At 37.4% G+C, this 18061-nt stretch overlaps 1 protein-coding gene across 2 annotated transcripts in view; it reads right to left on the reverse strand.

Moving 5' to 3' along the window:
* tfr1a (transferrin receptor 1a) overlaps nt 1–17754 on the reverse strand; it is a 32837-nt gene extending 15083 nt beyond the window's left edge. Inside the window, exons 1-8 of one of the 2 annotated variants that reach the window (XM_067454350.1) lie at nt 17619–17754; nt 14390–14460; nt 13825–14059; nt 12365–12542; nt 10214–10436; nt 4249–4371; nt 4076–4168; nt 3815–3954 (exon numbers count right to left, since the gene is read on the reverse strand). In XM_067454350.1, the coding sequence (XP_067310451.1) occupies nt 3815–3954; nt 4076–4168; nt 4249–4371; nt 10214–10436; nt 12365–12542; nt 13825–14059; nt 14390–14425 (1028 nt within the window). In that variant the 5' untranslated portion in view covers nt 14426–14460; nt 17619–17754. The remainder of the gene's footprint in view (nt 1–3814; nt 3955–4075; nt 4169–4248; nt 4372–10213; nt 10437–12364; nt 12543–13824; nt 14060–14389; nt 14461–17618) is intronic. The other variant, XM_067454352.1, reaches the window with a different exon arrangement.
* Between the last annotated feature and the right edge of the window lie 307 nt (nt 17755–18061).

Raw genomic sequence — 18061 nt, forward strand, 5'->3', positions numbered from 1 at the left:
CTTTCATCACACAAAGTACCCATACAGTCACAGCGTACATACACACACACAGAGATACAAGAATCTAGCAAGAGTGCGAACGAAAGCAACAGATTCAAACAAGCTCTTTAATTGAAGTGTTTTGGCTTTTAGTGTGAATATGTTAGTCTCACTGTTCAGACTGACTGCAGAAGGTCTGGACTCTGTCACAGCTTTAATTGGTCGAAGAGGACATTTGACTGATGTGTAAACTAACCAATCACATTTTGTTATGTACCGCGTCGAGTTTAGGGGCATGAAAATATAAAGTCAATGGCCCTGCAATAACAGACCGGCATTCATCTATAAATTATTTTTTCAAGATTGATATGCAAATTTACTGCAACAATGGAGGCGCAGACCTCGCATACTTTTGAAAACCCAGCATTTTGTTGCTCCTGATAAACACCCATTGTTACAGTTGTAAACACAACGGCGTTCTCCTTCCTCAAGGGAGTTTGGCGTCATGGCAATTGTTTCCAGGCAAACAGGATCTACAAGTCCCTCCCCCAAATAGACAGTGAAGCTGCTGCTAAAAATCAATCACTTCACACATTTACTATTTTCTATATAGTGAATGGCACATATATAGGGTCAGACATGTAGACATGCTTTCCATTGGGGCGAATGAAGTGTAGTATCATGTTAGTGTTACACGAACACGAAAATGTATCGGACAAATTTGAATTCTGCACAGAATGCTGTATTTTAAAGCAATAAAGAGGAGACTAGGAGGGGAAACATTTAGAGATTGGGAAGAAACTGCAGCTTTACTGAGCTTAACGGCTCTGGCCAAAACTAAATGCTTATTGGCTATTTATTTATTTTTAAAGGGGAGGAGCTGCTCGATGTCCCACCATGTCTTCCTTTAGGTGGAAATTACATCAGCACATTGAATAATGCTGTGCGTTTCATGGCACTTCAGTGGGCCTTTAAATCCTGGGTTGAAAATGGGTCCCACTCCAGCCCTGACTCAGAGAGTTCAGAAGTCCAGTTTACTGATACAGAGAATAACTCCCTTTGGAGTGAATAAGGTTAAGAAGATGAAGCAGAGCTAGTTGATAGTAGGGCTGTTACTTGTTATTCGATATTCGAATCGAATTTGCATTCGAACATGACATGAAATATCCGTAATCGAACTATAAATAAACAATCCGTTTTTTAAAGTGCCATGTAGCGCAATTTTTTACAGTCGGGTGCGTTTACATGGAGCACTGTAATCAGTTTAAAAGTCCAATCTGAATGAAAATGCTCCATATAAACTCCTCAATCGTAATAAAAATGCCCAAACTGAATGAAATTGTAATCGTTTTGAGATGGGTGAGATCAACCTTTTCATGAATCGATCAAACGAAGCATTTCACCCTGTAAACGACATGACCGGATTACTTTTGAGTGTGCGTCCTTATATGACGTACACCGCGCGTGCCTGCTTCACCACTGAAGAACGCGCACCACGCTCACATGCACCAAGCATGTTGACGAGAGGACAGTACATTTTTCTGAGGGATAAACTTGTTATTTCGTAAGAAGTTATGAAAATAATGTTGGTATAATGACACTGTTCCTAAACCTACCCATGTAAGCAAACAACTACTTCAACTGCGCCTGACATTAGAATTTTTTCTGAGATGATTATTACACTTTACAACAAATAAATAGCTTTTATAAAACCGTATAAGTCCTGGTGGCCGTTGAGAGTTGCTATGGCATCCGTAAACAAATTCCAGCTGCTGGAGAGGACGGCGTCGACGTCTGATGCGGTAGACAAACTGAAAGCTGTGATGATTGCATAGTGGCACTTCATATCGATTTAGTTGATAACCTGCTGTTTCAAGCATTAAGTTAACAATTTATTTTCTCAAAAAATTGTGAGCAATTTATAAATTCTGAGTCCTGTTTATGACTGTCAGACTGTTTATGTTTTTGTGATTGAATCCCTGTTACAAACCCCGTTTTTTTTTTAATGGTGGGGGGGCGCGTAGATATTTGAATATATTCGAATACATTGCTTGATATTTGATATCCGTTCGAATTAGATTCTTTAAAAAAATGACAGCCCTAGTTGATAGATTCAACTTTTGATCTGGTCAGCAAAGCTCAAAAAAAGCTTCCTTTTTTAAGTGCCAAGACTTCCAGTGTCACGGCCAAAGCCGATTCGAAAGACCACTGTTCGCCAGCTTCTTTGTTTTCAAGTAGCAAACGAAACCGTCGCAACCCTGCCGTCATTATGTTAAGCCTACCCACCGACTCTATACACAATGGCCCTCATTTATCAATCTGGCGTAGAAACGGGTGTATATGTTGGCGTAAGATTATGCTTACACTCCTCTCACCGCCTGATTTATGAAACTGTGCGCACCTCTGCAATTCAGGTGTACGCAATACTTGCCCTTGATAAATCCCACGGCTGAAAACGATCGTCATTAGAATAACACACCCTATATATTCAAGTCTCCGCCTCCCGCACGCCCTCATTTTACGCCATGGACAAACAGAAGACGGCAAAGAAACGAAACTTCTCCGACGTGGAGATCGGGCGCGCTCAATCATCTCTTTAGTCCACTAGTCAGGGCACTGATTAGGACATAAGTCAATGGGCTGACTCCCTGATCAGTGCTCTGACTACTGAACTATTGAGATGATTGAGACGAGCCCATCGAGACCCTCACCAGGGAAGTTGAAAAAAAAACCCGAAATTGTTTTATTTGGGAGTTTAAAGAGTGGGATTAAAGGCGCTCACAAAAACAAAATATGGACCCAAATTACGAGTAGCTACTGTTAGTGTGGGGGTTGAGACGCGCACTCCAGCAGTTTAAATAGCTGTTTGGATGATAAATTACCATCACAATGCATTATTTTACAGCACGTTTTGAAACAATTAGCATTTAATTTCGTATCACGGCACATGTATTGGGGTGTACAATAGTGATGATGTATTGTGGAGTAAGATTCATTCACATTAATAATTACATGACAATTTGTAAGATTCTTCTTCTTATTATTATGATTATTATTCTTAATGACGCTTGTTATTTAGAAGAAGAATGTTGTTTTTATTGATTTTATTATTATTTAAAAGAAGAAGGCCATTTTTATTATTTTGTCAGTCTGAATTATTTTAGTCCCAGTCCGTGCGCAGCTGCTGAGCCAGGCGGGCCTGAAACGTCAGATAAAGCGCACAGGCTTGCGACTGGAGGAATACATATGCCTACAGATCAAACGCTTTGGTAAAGTCACACAAATTAAACATTGACGTTCATGTTGCACAAAAATAAACACTAAATGTTGTTGTTGTGGTTTTTAACAGTGGGTCATATAGCATATCTTGTCAGTGCGTTTTGTGGTGTTAGGAATTGCTTTTCTGCGCATTTCCCCACTAACTCAAAACGTGCGTACACCACCTCCTGAGCTGGCGTAGGATTTGAGCGTGCCGTACGCCAACGTCCATATTGATAAATCTCAAAGTCACCGTGGGTTTGGGTGTACGCAAGGTGTACGCTGGAAATTTGGTGTACGCACTTTTGATAAATGAGGGCCAATGTGATTGGCCTGACTAGAGTTTGGTTTTTCAAGCTCTCAAGTCAAGGGTGCAACTAGATTTCTAGGCTAGATTTTTCAAGCTCAAACAGCAACATTACACACTTGTTGAAGTTGAAAATTTAGCATTTAAGCATAATAAATCAATGGGAATTTTTGCCTGCTTTTTCATCCAACAGGCAGAAAAAAACATTTAAAACCAGCAACAGTGATAGTAAAAAGCAAGAGAAAATGTCACTTGTGGTCACAACTGCACCTCATGATCTCAGAAGCCTGCTTTTTGGTGATAGTTTGGGCCGGAATGGCAGGTAAGCCAGAAGACTTAGCCGGAGGAAACTGGGTATGATTAAAGGAAGGGAATCCTGGAGTGTAAGGATCACCAGTGCCAAGATGGACCTATGAAAGTGTTTCGAAAGGTCATGAATTAACTGTACATTAAACTTTACAACTTTAAACTAAACAAAAATAAAAAAACAGTAATAAAATGATCTGATAAGAGAAAGGTTCCACAACTTACATGGCCAAAAAATGCAGTGTTTTCATTAATGTAGGTAACAGGATCAGGATAAATTAGCACAGCACTAGCATTCAAGCTAGCAGCATTAGCAACCTGCAATAAAGCAAATTAAAGATGGATACATAAGTAAATAGAAATATTAACAGTCTTAAAATACGAGAGAGAGCACCAACCTTTTCACTGAAACTTAGTAGTCCAGCTCTGACCAAGACAACCTTTCCATTCACATCAACATTTTGCTCTCGCAGGAGTTGGAAGTCCTCTGCTCGTCCATAATGGGCATACAGAGCTGTTCCCTATACAACAAAATCAGTGTAACTTTAAGTAATACGAAATTGTTTAAAACGTATTAAATTAATATATGCTTTGATGTCACTGATGTTAAAACATTAAAGTTTGAATATGCAAAAATGCAAATGAAATACGAGAACTATGGAAGTAGGGAGTTTTGTTCAAAAAGCTATCATGGCTGTATAAAATGTGAGAAATAACAGCACTCCGACTGACCTGAGAAACCTTTTTCCAAGTCGCAGTTATTACTACATGTGCGTTCTGAAGTTATTTTGTGATGCCAATAATTTGTGAATGAATCATTATTTTGAGTCTGTTCTTTCTTTTCAGTGAATTGGCTAAATGAGTTTCCAAAACGATCTGAATTGATTCACATTAGTTTGGACCACTTTCTCAGGCCATAAAACAGACAGTAGGGCCTATTAAGATACTTTAGAACTGTTTGTTCTCCGTGTTATTAAAGGGTTAGTTCACCCAAAGATTATGGCATTAATTACTCAACCTCAGGCCGTTCCAAACCCGTAAGACCTCCGTTCATCTTCGGAACAAATGAAGATAATTGTGTTGAAATCCGATGGGTCAGAAAGGATTTCCTCTCTCAAGACCCATAAAAGGCACTAAAGACGTAGTTAAAAAGCCCATCTCACTACAGTGGCTCTACAATAATTTTCTGAAACGACGAAAATAGCTTTTTTTTGTTTTTGCGGACAAAAACTAAATGACTTATATAGTGATGGCCAATTTTAAAACAAAGCTTCCTGATCCAAACCGCTGAATCGATACACCGATTCATAATCCTCTAAAGCTTCACGAAGCACTGTTTTAAAAATCGACCATTACTAAATAAGTCTTTTTTTTGGCGCACAAAACACATTCTCGTCGCTTCATAAAATTATTGTAGAACCACTGTAGTGAGGTGGGCTTTTTAACAAAGTCTTTATTAGGGCTGGGCAAAAAAAAATACTTTTTCGATTAATCGTTTTTTTTTTTTTTTTTTTTTTATCTGGTCGATTCAGAATCGATTCTCAAAGGCCACGAATCAATTTTTCTCCATATTTATTTCCGATAACATTGAACATAAGATTAACGTAAATCTAATTACTAGTCTTCTTCATTAGGTGTCACCCATTTGCCTTGCGTGATCTTACAAAGGAGCAAGAGGCGCACATCATTTATCCATTCAGTGTTTAAATGGCGTCTTCCGGTGCGTTGTCGCCTTTTATAATGCTGAGGTGAAATGCTGTAGTAATCTGCGGAACCATTTGATGTGACAAAACACACACAGCCGAGCACACAACCGCTAAAAATAGATCACACACACGCAAATGCTTGCCTTGCATTAGAATCAAACTTGAGCAGCCACTTAAGCACATATGTTAACCATTATAGACATATTCAAATTATAGTCCATATACAGCGCACGTCCAATAATTCAAACCCTAATAGCTTAATATATTATAAACAGATTTCCTTAAATAATAGTTAGTCCACAGCCAACTTAAGTCAGCACCTTAAATGAGTACTTCAGCGCTGGGAAGATGAATCTGTATTTAAACTGGGTCCTCAATGTAGTAGAAATGTGAAATTATTTTTTAATTTGGTGTCTTCTAGACTGAGAAAAGACAAAAAATGTATTTTTGTCTCATGGGGATGAAAGACTACAATTCCCAGAATGCTTCGCTGCCCTATGAGGCCATTCCCAAAGCCACCAACTTGATTACTGTGACTGAGTTAGAGAAGACACTACAATTAAAAACTGAACGTGTCTGTTCAATATAATGAGTGAGTCACCGCGCGAGTCTCACAGCACTAACTGCAGGAGTGAAAAAAATGAGCTGATGAGGTCTCGTGATGAGAGCTGAGGTAATCACGACTACACTCGCGGCATACATTCACAACGCGAGTTCAGTCTGGCACGCGTTTCAGTTCATGCCTTTGCAAGCTTAACTTTCATAGAAATTAATTTGAGAAGTTAGAAGACTTACATTGCTCACCATAGCTCCGTTTAAATGAGTGCCTGTAGCTGAGCTCTCCCTGCAAGCTGAGTGTAATCTCCCATCCCCCATGCGCAGATTCAAAACATGCGGAAATGGCTCCCTCTGCTGGCTGTAGTCTTTAGCCTTTGGCCAAACGTTCCTCCTATGATGCAAATATCGTCAATTTGCATCATAGGAGGAATTTTTCCAGAAATAAAATGCATAAATCTCTTGTCTCAGGGGGATATGAGGGGGGAAAGCACAATCATTTGAATACACTCCAGGGTTTCTACTGATACAAGGCCATATGCTAATCACTGAAGTAACCCTTTAAGGTATTGTTTTCTGTTACAACAGCAACTACTCCTGTCCAGGAATTAACCATAGACTGTAAAAAAATAATGAACGCTTTTCTTATGTATGAAAAGTAAATGCACACGAGCAGCAAAATCACAAGAAAAGCTTGTCGTGTACTGAAAATTGCACACAAAAAAAATCATCCAATATCCTTTTTATGCTTTAGAATAAATATATCAAAACATCCATAAAATACTTCTCAGATTTTTTTATTTTTAAATAAAGTTGCATCAAAATTGCATTTAACAATTGTATGGATTTGAAATATTGAGATGCGTATATACCTAAAATAAAAAGTTTAATATTCAGGTTTGTGGCTCTTCATTTCTTTTTAATTACCCACTTATGTTCACTGTTCTTTTATATAAATACCTATAGTATAATAAAGAGCGTTATAATTTTACAGGTATTATTTATGCTCTAACAGCAACATTTAACACCAACTTAAGTTTGAAAGATGGGATCGCGAAGAACAGGACATTTAAATGAATGTAGCCTACTGGCAGTCTGGTACACGTGGGTGCTCGGTATTTTCCGTGGGTGCTATCGCCGCCTATGTCACTACATGCACACTGCTCCTCTCAGGTAAATAATGCGTCTTCCAGCCGAGTGGTCGTCGAAGCACGTTCATGTGTTTTGGGGGCGTGGCTTTGGAAAGAGCCCGGAAGGGAGAAGGTGGAGTGAATGGAAATAATGAGCTGTCCTTTAAACAGTCATGAGAGGTCTACAGACACTCAAATTGTATACATTCTTTTTTAGAGTACTTACATTTTAATTATGTATTGATATATAAAGAACATTTAAACAAATTTGGAAAAAAAGTTTTTTAACCAATTCTTACCTATCCTACCTTTAAGCAAATATTCACCTATAACCTATAAATTAAAACAAAGGGCTTCTGAGTGTGTGTGTCCGCACGCTGTTATTTTGTGAATTTGCGCTAGATGGATGCTTTTGATCATATTGTTGCTTTTGCCATTTATTGTTATGAAATGTGTTTTAAGGGTTCCAAGTCATATATTGACAAGTGTGTATGCTAGACATAAGATCCTAGACATACCATACCTATTCGGATGGTAACTTTCTCATGTGGACGTCTGTAAAAATACATTTTCACGACACCTCAGTGATAAAGCATTTGCATTCGGAAAACAATTTATTCACGTTGGAGGAGCGAATTTTGTGATTTTACAAACCTGGAAATGCGCTGCTCACGATGTCAGTCACATGACTGTCTGCTGTAAATAAAAATGTCATATGCTTGGAATAATACGAATAAATTCATATTCAATTGAATTATAGGAAAGTAATTTATAATTTAACTAGTCAAATCTACTGTTCAAAAATATATGAATCTAGACACGGTACATTTGGAAATGCTTATGGGCGTTCGCAAAATCGTGTTTCGCAATATCTACCAAGTCTGTATTTTTCTGACATAACCTCTGTAAAAATTCAAGATTTTTATCCAATGAAAAAATTCTAAAATTAAAAAATAGCACCAAATTATGTCAGGTAGGGCTGTCACTTTACGTTCGAAAATCGATTACACAATCAATCGGACCAACCAACACAAGTTTCGAAAACAAAAATAGGGATTTAATTTTAACCAAATATGTTTTATTTTTAAACAAATTAAACAAATAAAAAAGTTATTAACAGGTATTATTTATATGTTTAATAATGTTGTTAAAACTTAAATGAGGTCATATTGTGTGTAGAAAAAATGAGCAGCATTAGGCCTACGCTATTTCTATCAGAATGGAGAACGCCTTTCTGAATACTCCATTCATTTCTGAAGCTCCTTCCGCTCAGCGCTGCAAGCTCAAATCGAAATGTCGTTTGTGACATGCTGTACACATGCTGTACACACATGCTGGATTAAATATAGGTCTATCTGAAATAAATGGCTATAGGGGTTCCCTCAACTAAAGCTTTTTTTTCTAGCAGTTGTTCATTTAAGCCGTTGTTCACGCGGCACCAGCGCATCCATGTCATTGTATGCAATATTTTCTTATCATTTATTAAATCAATGCAATTAGATGATAAAACAATTGATTAAAATTAAGATATACGAAATTCATAATAATTTGTAACAGGCCTAGCCTTATTTGCACATTTCATCATTATACGCCTGCATAGTCTATAAAAGTGTTGATTACATTAAATAAAATAAAAAAACATGGCCTGTTCGCAAGTAAAGTCATTTAAAGCTTTTGAACGGTTGAATCATTACGTTAAATTATTTTGGAGATTTTTTTAATAGCCTAAATCATAAATGCAGGCCTGTTGTAGGCTAGTTTTTTTTTTTAACAAAAGTGACAACCCTACTGTCAGGTAAGAGGTAGTCTAAATACTAGTCTAAATTTCGGTGCTTCCTTATGTGGGTTTAATTATAAACAGACACTTGAATTTACTCAAAGTTGGGGTAAGTGTTATTTCAAAACCGATTTAGAAAAAGGGCTCGGGCCGAGTGGAATAACAAACTTGTAGCCAATCAGCAGGTAAGGCGTGTGTCTACTATTGATGGTGACAAGAGAGGCTCAACGTCATTATTCAAAACACAAGACACACATAACGGACATTAGCCAAGAACTAATATATGCTGGCTTTTGCTTGAATATGCTTGCGTGTCATGTTCACTTGTTTGTCCATTTGCAATCGTATTGTGGCTTACTTCAGCGATGATAAAGACCCGTTCATTTCCACACCGTAAATCTCCTCACTGTCTGTTTCAAGCATCAGCTCACAAAATGTGTCCTACAAGTAAGATACTATACTGCTAATATGTTTGTTTCCTCTTTTCATGAGCTATATAATCCTAATCCTGTCATAATTTTAATATGTTGTTAGCTGGACTAGCTTGTGTACTATCGAGCTGTTCATGAGAACTAGTTTGTGTTTTGTGATCGCTATAACTCTAATCTTGTCATAAATGTAATATATCGTTAGCTGGACTGTCGTGCTTGTGTACTATCGAGTTGTTCATGAGAACTGTTTGTGTTTTTGTGATGGAAGGGCTGACTTTTTCATTGAATATTCGACCTGGATTAGTTACACACAGATTCTGCCATAGTCGTTGCCTGGGTTAATATGTGTGGGGCGGAGCTATCAAAATAGGGCCGAGACCCTTTTTAGGGGTAGGGGCGTGTTTGTTTTGGTGATTTTAAATATCAACAACGGTTTCTAGATAGCACTTACCCCACCTTTAAAGGGCAGTGATAATAAAGGATAAACTTGTATGCCATGCACACAAGCACAGCACATCTAGAAAAAACACTACCACACCGAAGTCCAAATCAGTACATAAAAATCACAGATGTCAAATGTCTACAAGAAAACTAGTCATGTCTGAAAAATTTGTTTTTTTCAACAACAACAAAAAAAAGTGCATACCCTAAAAAAAAACCAATATGGCTTTAAAAGACCTTGAATATTACACAATTTTTATGAACTACTTTATGGTGCTCTTTTGTCAGTTGGTTGTCAACATACATGCCCATTCAAAACTAACCTGTGCTGTAGTAACTGCACTGTAGGCCAAATATCCCTCGGTTGTTCCCACAACGTTACCACGAAACAGCACTCTGTTATTTGAGGCACCATGATCCTGGACTTTCACATAGTGCTCGTCGGTCCAGGGGGCCATTCCAAAAGATCTGAATTTTCCCATGATTTTATTAGCAAGCGCCTCATCACCTGTGCTTCCCGCCTGGTGACTGGCACTAGAGAATTCCCTGCAAGAGGGAGAAAGCGAAACAGAAACATGTTTAACTTAAAGGGTTAGATCACATTTCTGTTCTTTGAATTGAACTGTATGCCCACTTGCTGTCCACGTCCAGAGGGTAATGAAAACATCATCAAAGTAGTCCATGACATCAGTTGGTTAGTTAGACTCTTTTGAAGTGTCGACAATACATTTTGGTTCAAAATTAACAAAAAATACGACTTTATTCAGCATTGTCTTCTCTTCCGTGTTCCTCAAATAACGATTTAAACGGTCGTGAATCAGCAGATTGATTCATGATTCGTATTGCCAATGTCACGTGATTTCAGCAGTTTTCCAGTTTGACACGCGATCCGAAACATGATTCATGACCGTTTGAGTCTTTATTTGAGGAACACAGAAGAGAAGACAGTGCTGAATAAAGTCATATTTTTTGTTATTTTTGGACCAAAATGCATTGTCGACGCTTCAAAGGAGTCTAACTAACCAACTGATGTCACATATGGACTACTTTGATTAGGGATGCACCGATCCCATACTCGGGATCGGTATCGGCTCCGATCTGCCATTATTTGCCGGATCGGGTATCGGACAGATAGGACCGATCCAAATTCGATACTGTGCGCATAATATTCTGTGTTATTGCTATGCCCCAGCACCCCACAAAAGGCACAAAAACCTTATAAAGCATCAACGATTCGTGCACTCTGAAGCCATTCCATCGTTTAATGCGAGTACAGATTAGTTCACGTCAATGCTTCCCTCCACTGCGGCTGTCACTCTCCATTCAGCTTTAAACTGTCGCGTTCGGTTACGACACTCAACACGATGAAACTTTCCAAGATTATTTATTGTTTCTGTTATTATGCTTGATCTGTAGATAACGCTCTAACGTTATGGTTTCTCAAAAAAATGGCTATCTGCTGGCGTTTATTGCTGTAAACCGTGTTACTTTCTACCGGGTGTCAGTTAGATCACAACACTGGACTAGTTATTATATTGTTTTTCACACACAGTAACTGAAATATTAAACTGTTAAAATAAACAGCTTATAAGAATACTGCATAGATATACTACGCGTCTATATCTTGTTTTAAACTTCTCGATGCGGACGGGGCGCGGCGCGCTGTGAGCGTCTATGACTGTGGCTGTGAGCATGTGACTCAGTGTTGCTTCAAGTGCATCATCCTGCGCATGGGATGCGCATAAACGCTTTGTGCCGCTCTGTATTATGCTACTGTTGCGCTATGAAAGCCTTATTAATAGCCTTTCTTGTTCTGCTCTATCTATATGTTGCTGCCTCATTAAAAATATGCATTATACATTTAAAATAAATGCAATTTCTTAGTATATAGGCCCCATTTCTATAAATATATTTACTTGTTTTTCATGTATATATTTTTTGTAACATATTTTACCAGATTTACAGCTACAGTTATTCACTTTTGTGGTTTGCTTTATTTTTTCCCAACTAAATGTTTAGATTTTATACAATTATTGTGCACTCGTGATTTTATAACTTTTGCTGCTGTATTATACACTAATCTAATTTTTTCAATTCTACACACTAAGGCTTAGAAATTCTACATAGACAAAACTGCATTGGTATCGGATCGGTATCGACCGATATTCAACATTTTTAATATCGGATCGGATCGGTTCTGGAAAAATGGTATCGGTGCATCACTAACTTTGATGATGTTTTCATTACCTTCTGGATGTGGACAGCAAGTGGGCATACACTTACATTCAAAGGACAGAAAGGCCTCGGACTAAATCTAAAATATCTTAAACTGTGTTCCGAGGATGAACAGAGGTCTTAAGGGTGTGGAACGACATTGGGGTGAGTCATCAATGAAAGAAATTTTTGTGTGAACTAACCCTTTAAGTACTTTCTCAGTTTAGCGTATGGAAAAGAAAAAGAGCAAATGTATTTACTTGAGGTTGCTCTTAATGTTGTCAGTTGTCAGTTTCTTTTTCAGCAATTCCCTGAGATCGCTCCAGTCCAACGAATAAACTGTTTCTGGGCTATCTGGGACAGTCTCGCTAAAAACCGGGCAATCTGACTTGATTTCAGTTTTGTCTGTGCTTCTAGACAGGTAACCAACGAGGTATCCTGAAAGACAAAAATATGAACGTTACTTTTGTGCTCAGAAATTGTTACAGTTTTATATAAACTTGTTTCTGTCACAGAATAAAAAAAATGAAAGGTAATTGTGACTCTCACACAATTCTAACTTTATAGCTTGCAATTCTGATTTTATAGCCTAGTTTCACAAACAGGGCTTAGGCTAAACACTAGGATTAGGCATTAGTTTTATTAGAACACTTAAGTAACTTTTATAAACAAACAGAAAAAAACATTACTGGTGTGCATCTTAAGACAAAACTAAATCACGCAATTCTAACTTTATAACTCACAATTGAGCTTTCAGAATTGTGAGATAAAAAGTTGCAATTATCTTTTAAAATGTTATATTCTGTGGCAGAAACAAGCTTCCATACAGTTTAGTGGTCATTGCATGAAAACACTTGACCACAGAATTCTTTCAACTGACCATTAAAGGGTTAGTTCACCCAAAAATGAAAATTATTTCATTAATTACTCACCCTCAAGTCGTTGGACCCCCGTAACACCTTCGTTCATCTTTAGCACACAAATGAAGATATTTTGTTGAAAGCTGATGGCTGAGAAAGGCTTCAAATAGGCCTCCATTAGCATTCAGTACATTTCCACCGACCCACTCACAAGACCCATAAAGGCACTAAAGACTTCGTTACAAAGTCCATCTCACTACAGTGGCTGTACAATAATTTTACAATGCGACGAAAATAGTTATTGTGCGCACAAAAATCTAAATAACGATATAATCCACCAAATTATTGACGTGAACTCGACGCATGCGCGAGAATATGACACAGCTCCGCCGTTCGAATCATAGCGAATACATGACCCGGAAGAGGAGGAGCGCCGCTATCGCAAGAGTTCCAGGTGAGTTTCACGTCCGAGACCTACACGGAAGACAATATCTTGGCAGATAAAGTCATTATTTAGATTTTTTTGCGCACAAAAACTATTCTAGCCGCTTGGTACAATTATTGTACAGCCACTATAGTGAGATGGACTTTGTAACAAAGTCTTTAGTGCCTTTTATGGGTCTTGTGAGTGCGTCAGTGGAAATGTACTGAATCCCAATGGAGGCCTTTTTGAAGCCTTTCTCAGCCATCAACTTTCAACAAAAAATCTTCATTTGTGTTCTGAAGATGAACGAAGGTGTTACAGGTGTCCAACGACATGAAGGTGAGTAATTAATGAAATCATTTTCATTTTTGGGTGAACTAACCCTTTAAGAATAAGTTTTTCCAGACAGCCATGAAATAAGCTTGTATCAGCTTACCAATAATGAAGAGGAACAGAATGGCAATGACGAATCCACAGATGGTTTTGGGAGAACGCTGGTTCAGCTTGCTTGGGTAATATGGACGATTATGTTGGTTTATGTTTTCCCCAACACCATTAGCCTCCACTTCATCATCCATGTCAGATGAGAGCTTCATCTCTACATGGCTGTTGTCACCCTCCATGTTCTGGGTCAGGTTGAAGCGAGTATAGGAGCGCGGTTCCCCATTGAACTATAAAATACAGTTGTAAGATAAAACACTGTCCTGGGTTCTCTCGTCAATCTGAAAACTCTTAAGGGCCTCAAGTCATGAAGTTTGAGTGTTTCTCTTCAATGTAGAAGATTTCCAGCAATAAGTAAAAAGTAATATCAGGAATTAAGGAGCAAATGTGCCTAAAATCTGCTTGATTAAAGAGACCTTTAAATCTGAGCAAACAAACATCATGCTTTATTATAAAGAAAATATGATTTCTTTGTTATCTCTCAAATGGTAAATGATTGGCTCAGAAAACTCAGTTATAATGCCATGGCAAAACTAATTTGTTTGAGAAGAGTGTCTTACGATTTTTGTAATTGTTGTCCTGGCTTGATCCATCATGGCCTCAAATAACTGCAGCAAAAGAAAATGAAATGCTGAGAGAGGAAAAAAGAAAAAAGAAAAAACACACTGATCACTGTGTAGGAGATACATCTATCATAAAACAAAGATAGACTCCTTATGTCAACAAAAAAGGGCTATATAATGAACTGCAACAGTATGTTGACGCGCTGAACAATGTTTTGTTTATGTTTCTCTGGCTGATTATGAAAGCTGGTTGACCTGAACTTGGCACCTGTGTGTGTGTGTGTGTGTGTTACAAATGTCATTCCTTGTGAAGATACTCTATTCACCAGGGAACATTCAGTGAATACATCAGTTCATCAGACTGTTTCTCTGAGCTAAAACTTGGATTATAAGACACTAGATTATTGAGTATAATTTGGGGGCTTGACAGATTTGGTCATTGTGAACTGTCATTAAATGGGGGGGGAAAATGCATAAATATTATTAAAAATGTTCTTTCGTTAATGAAAAAACTTCTGGATTTAGAACTAAATCTTGATAGTTGCTAATATAATGGGCACATGCATGAATACAATGTTCTAAAATAAATATATATACATTTTATTTCTATAGAGTGCAATAGTCTAGTTCCAGAAAGACAGCCCTGCAGTGAGCTATGAGGTTGCTAATCAATACTATTTGCTTCTGTTGAAGCCGTCAGTCCAAATAATAATGTTCAACAGCAGGATTCATGATGAAAAACTCCATTGCTCATGGTACCAATTTTTATATTTTGTATATGTCTCCATTGTTTTTTATTTGATTATGCTGTTTGCAATGTTTCATGGGATTGTAGTTCTTTCCCTCACTAAAACCTTTAAATACAGATTGTACTTTTGCATTTTTGTTATTATTGTGTTTCATTTCCTCTATTTTACATTGAGTGGAAAGTTTACAATAATATTCACAGTCACATGATAAAGTAGCTTGGTGTGTCATTGAATGAATAGATTAAACTAGCAGAGCAACAAAAAAAATAACTTGATGACAGATTGTTTTTAAATTATTGAACTATCCTTTTAAAATAGTCTGGTGGAGTGATAATTATATTATATATATCTTTTTTGTTTTTATTACAAATATCCCATATAGTCCATAATACACAAGAAAAGTGCTGTTTACAACACATTTAGATGGAATCTAGCCTGTCACACCACTGGAAACTGCTAGAAATTTCACATCAACCTTCATTTTTATATTAAGATTATATATATATTATATCATTCATAAAAAATTAACAAACAGGACTATGGAATAAAAGATATCTAAAGGACTGGATCTGTTGTTTCAGGGGTTGAAGGTTACAATAAATATAATAATCCAAAAGCACAAGAGACACAAACTGCAGACAGTTTCATTCAGCAAAGAGTAAAAGTTGTTCTGGAATAACTAAAGACATTAAAAAAGTCACACTGAAGCAGTGCGCCAAAACGTACTTTGCGAGCTTACTCGGACACATGCATGCTAGAGATAGGACAAAGCATTCGGGCTACACCCTACCAGGAAAGAACGTGTCGAACCACAATCAGATCAAACCTATCCTCACGTCCGTTGGGGCATGCCTGACATTTAACCTCTTACTGTCTTTTCCTCAAAAAAATGTCCTACTTCCTGCTGAAGTCGTGATTAGCTCATCACATTCAAATTATGACTTGTAGGGCATTCATGTCCATTTTTTTTTTTTTTACTTAGGAAACTAGACAATAATTCCAATAGCATGTGAAGGTATGCTGCATAACTCTATGGTGCTTAACCATACGATTTACTGTGGGAACAATGAGGGCTCAATAAACCTGTAGATAAAGGAAACTTTTATCAATTAAGGCTAGAACAATTGGGGGGGAAACAACAATCACACTAGGAGAGGAACTAAACTAAAGCTCACAGCCAGTCAAATTTTATATTATGAAGAGAGAGAAAAAAAAACTCTCCATGATCGGCTTCTCTGGCCTCTGCTGGTTTAATCCATTCATGCAATAATACACCAAACTACTTTATCATGTGACTCTGTGCCACCGCCACTTGAATCATATTTTCTAAGAAGTAAATAGATGAATTAGTCTAAACTTGTGTCATTTACTCACAGTTTAAAATAACCCCTCTAGACGCATACGTCAGTAATGCATAACTGTACATTTCTGGCCCTACAGATTAACGTCAAACTATTTTGGATCACAATCGAAGTTCCCAAGAATGTGGGACAGTGTAGATTAATCTTTACAGAACTGGCAGAGAGGATTAAAAATTGCTGTAGCGAATCATGTGATGGTCACACGGTGTGCACTCCAATAACGTTTTGTTAGGTAACCTCAAAATATGATAGTTAAATTAAGTTAAATTAAGTTAAATATAGTATTTCGTATTTGTGAGACATTTTAGGGTCAGATTAGCTTGTAACAAATGCATATTTTCAAGTTGTATGACCACCAAACTCTATTTGTAAGCGAGACTCAATGTAAATAAATATTGTGCAATTCAATTTAGTAGTGACAGTTTAGATGCGCAACAGGTGGCACACGCACAACCCAAAGGACAGGGTGGACTGGGAAGGACAAGTGCTCAGAGCTGATCCTAAAGAAAACGTCACATCCATCTGCCACAAAATCACAATACAAAAAATACAATTCAGTTTTTTGAAAATGTATATATATATATATATATAGAGAGAGAGAGAGAGAGAGAGAGAGAGAGAGAGAGAGAGAGAGAGAGAGAGAGAGAGAGAGAGAGAGAAAATCTCAAGCACTGCAAGGTTAGTAATTTAATATTAAATTTGTTTAAATTAAAAAAAAAAAAAAACACACACACATTTATGAGGACATTTAAATGATCACCAAAAAAAATATGAACCTAATTTTACATGTAAAATAAACCCTGTCAATATCAGTTTGAAGGTCAGTACACGAGGGTTGGCCGAGCACGTGCATGAAGTGTAGTAGTTAAATTGTCTATCCGCACCTGCTATGTACAGTGTACACAAACATTTACAGTAGCCACCACACGAATTTTTGTTCGATTATAATTCCAATTTTTTACTTATAATGCAGTACTGTGAGGAATAAGCCTAACTTCAATCGTTCAGAAAGCTGTAGTTACACCTCTTGCTACAGTAGAAATAGCCTAGAGTTAACATTCAGCAGAAAACGCATTTATATTAGAAGACCATATTCTGTGCTGTGGTAAGTCTTACCAATGCTCTCAAGCTTCTGCCTTCCTGAAGGTGAGGTAAAGTCACGTCCACCGCGAGCGCCTCACATGCACATAATAACCTTGGAGACCCAGCCGCAGGACTGCGAAACGTTCATATTACGAGAGGCGGGTATGTGCGGCTTTGGTGTCACTTCCGGGCTTCTATATTAGGGAATTATTTATTCATATTCAGTATGGATCTGGGTTCAAGGACAGAGGAAGATTTAGGCTATTTTCTATTAAATACCAGTTAACCTCCTAAGACCCATGAGTAAAGTATTTCATTAAATTAAAAATACATATTACAGTTTTTTGAAAGTTATATTATTTACATGTCATGCTATGTCCTGGACAGGGGAAATGAAATGTATAGCTATGTAAAAACGTCATGTTTTTTTTTTTTTTTTTTTTTTTTTTTTTACCGGACTTTGAAAGATGATTCTC

Source organism: Pseudorasbora parva, chromosome 9 (genome assembly GCF_024679245.1).
Source record: "Pseudorasbora parva isolate DD20220531a chromosome 9, ASM2467924v1, whole genome shotgun sequence".
NCBI lineage: Eukaryota > Metazoa > Chordata > Actinopteri > Cypriniformes > Gobionidae > Pseudorasbora > Pseudorasbora parva.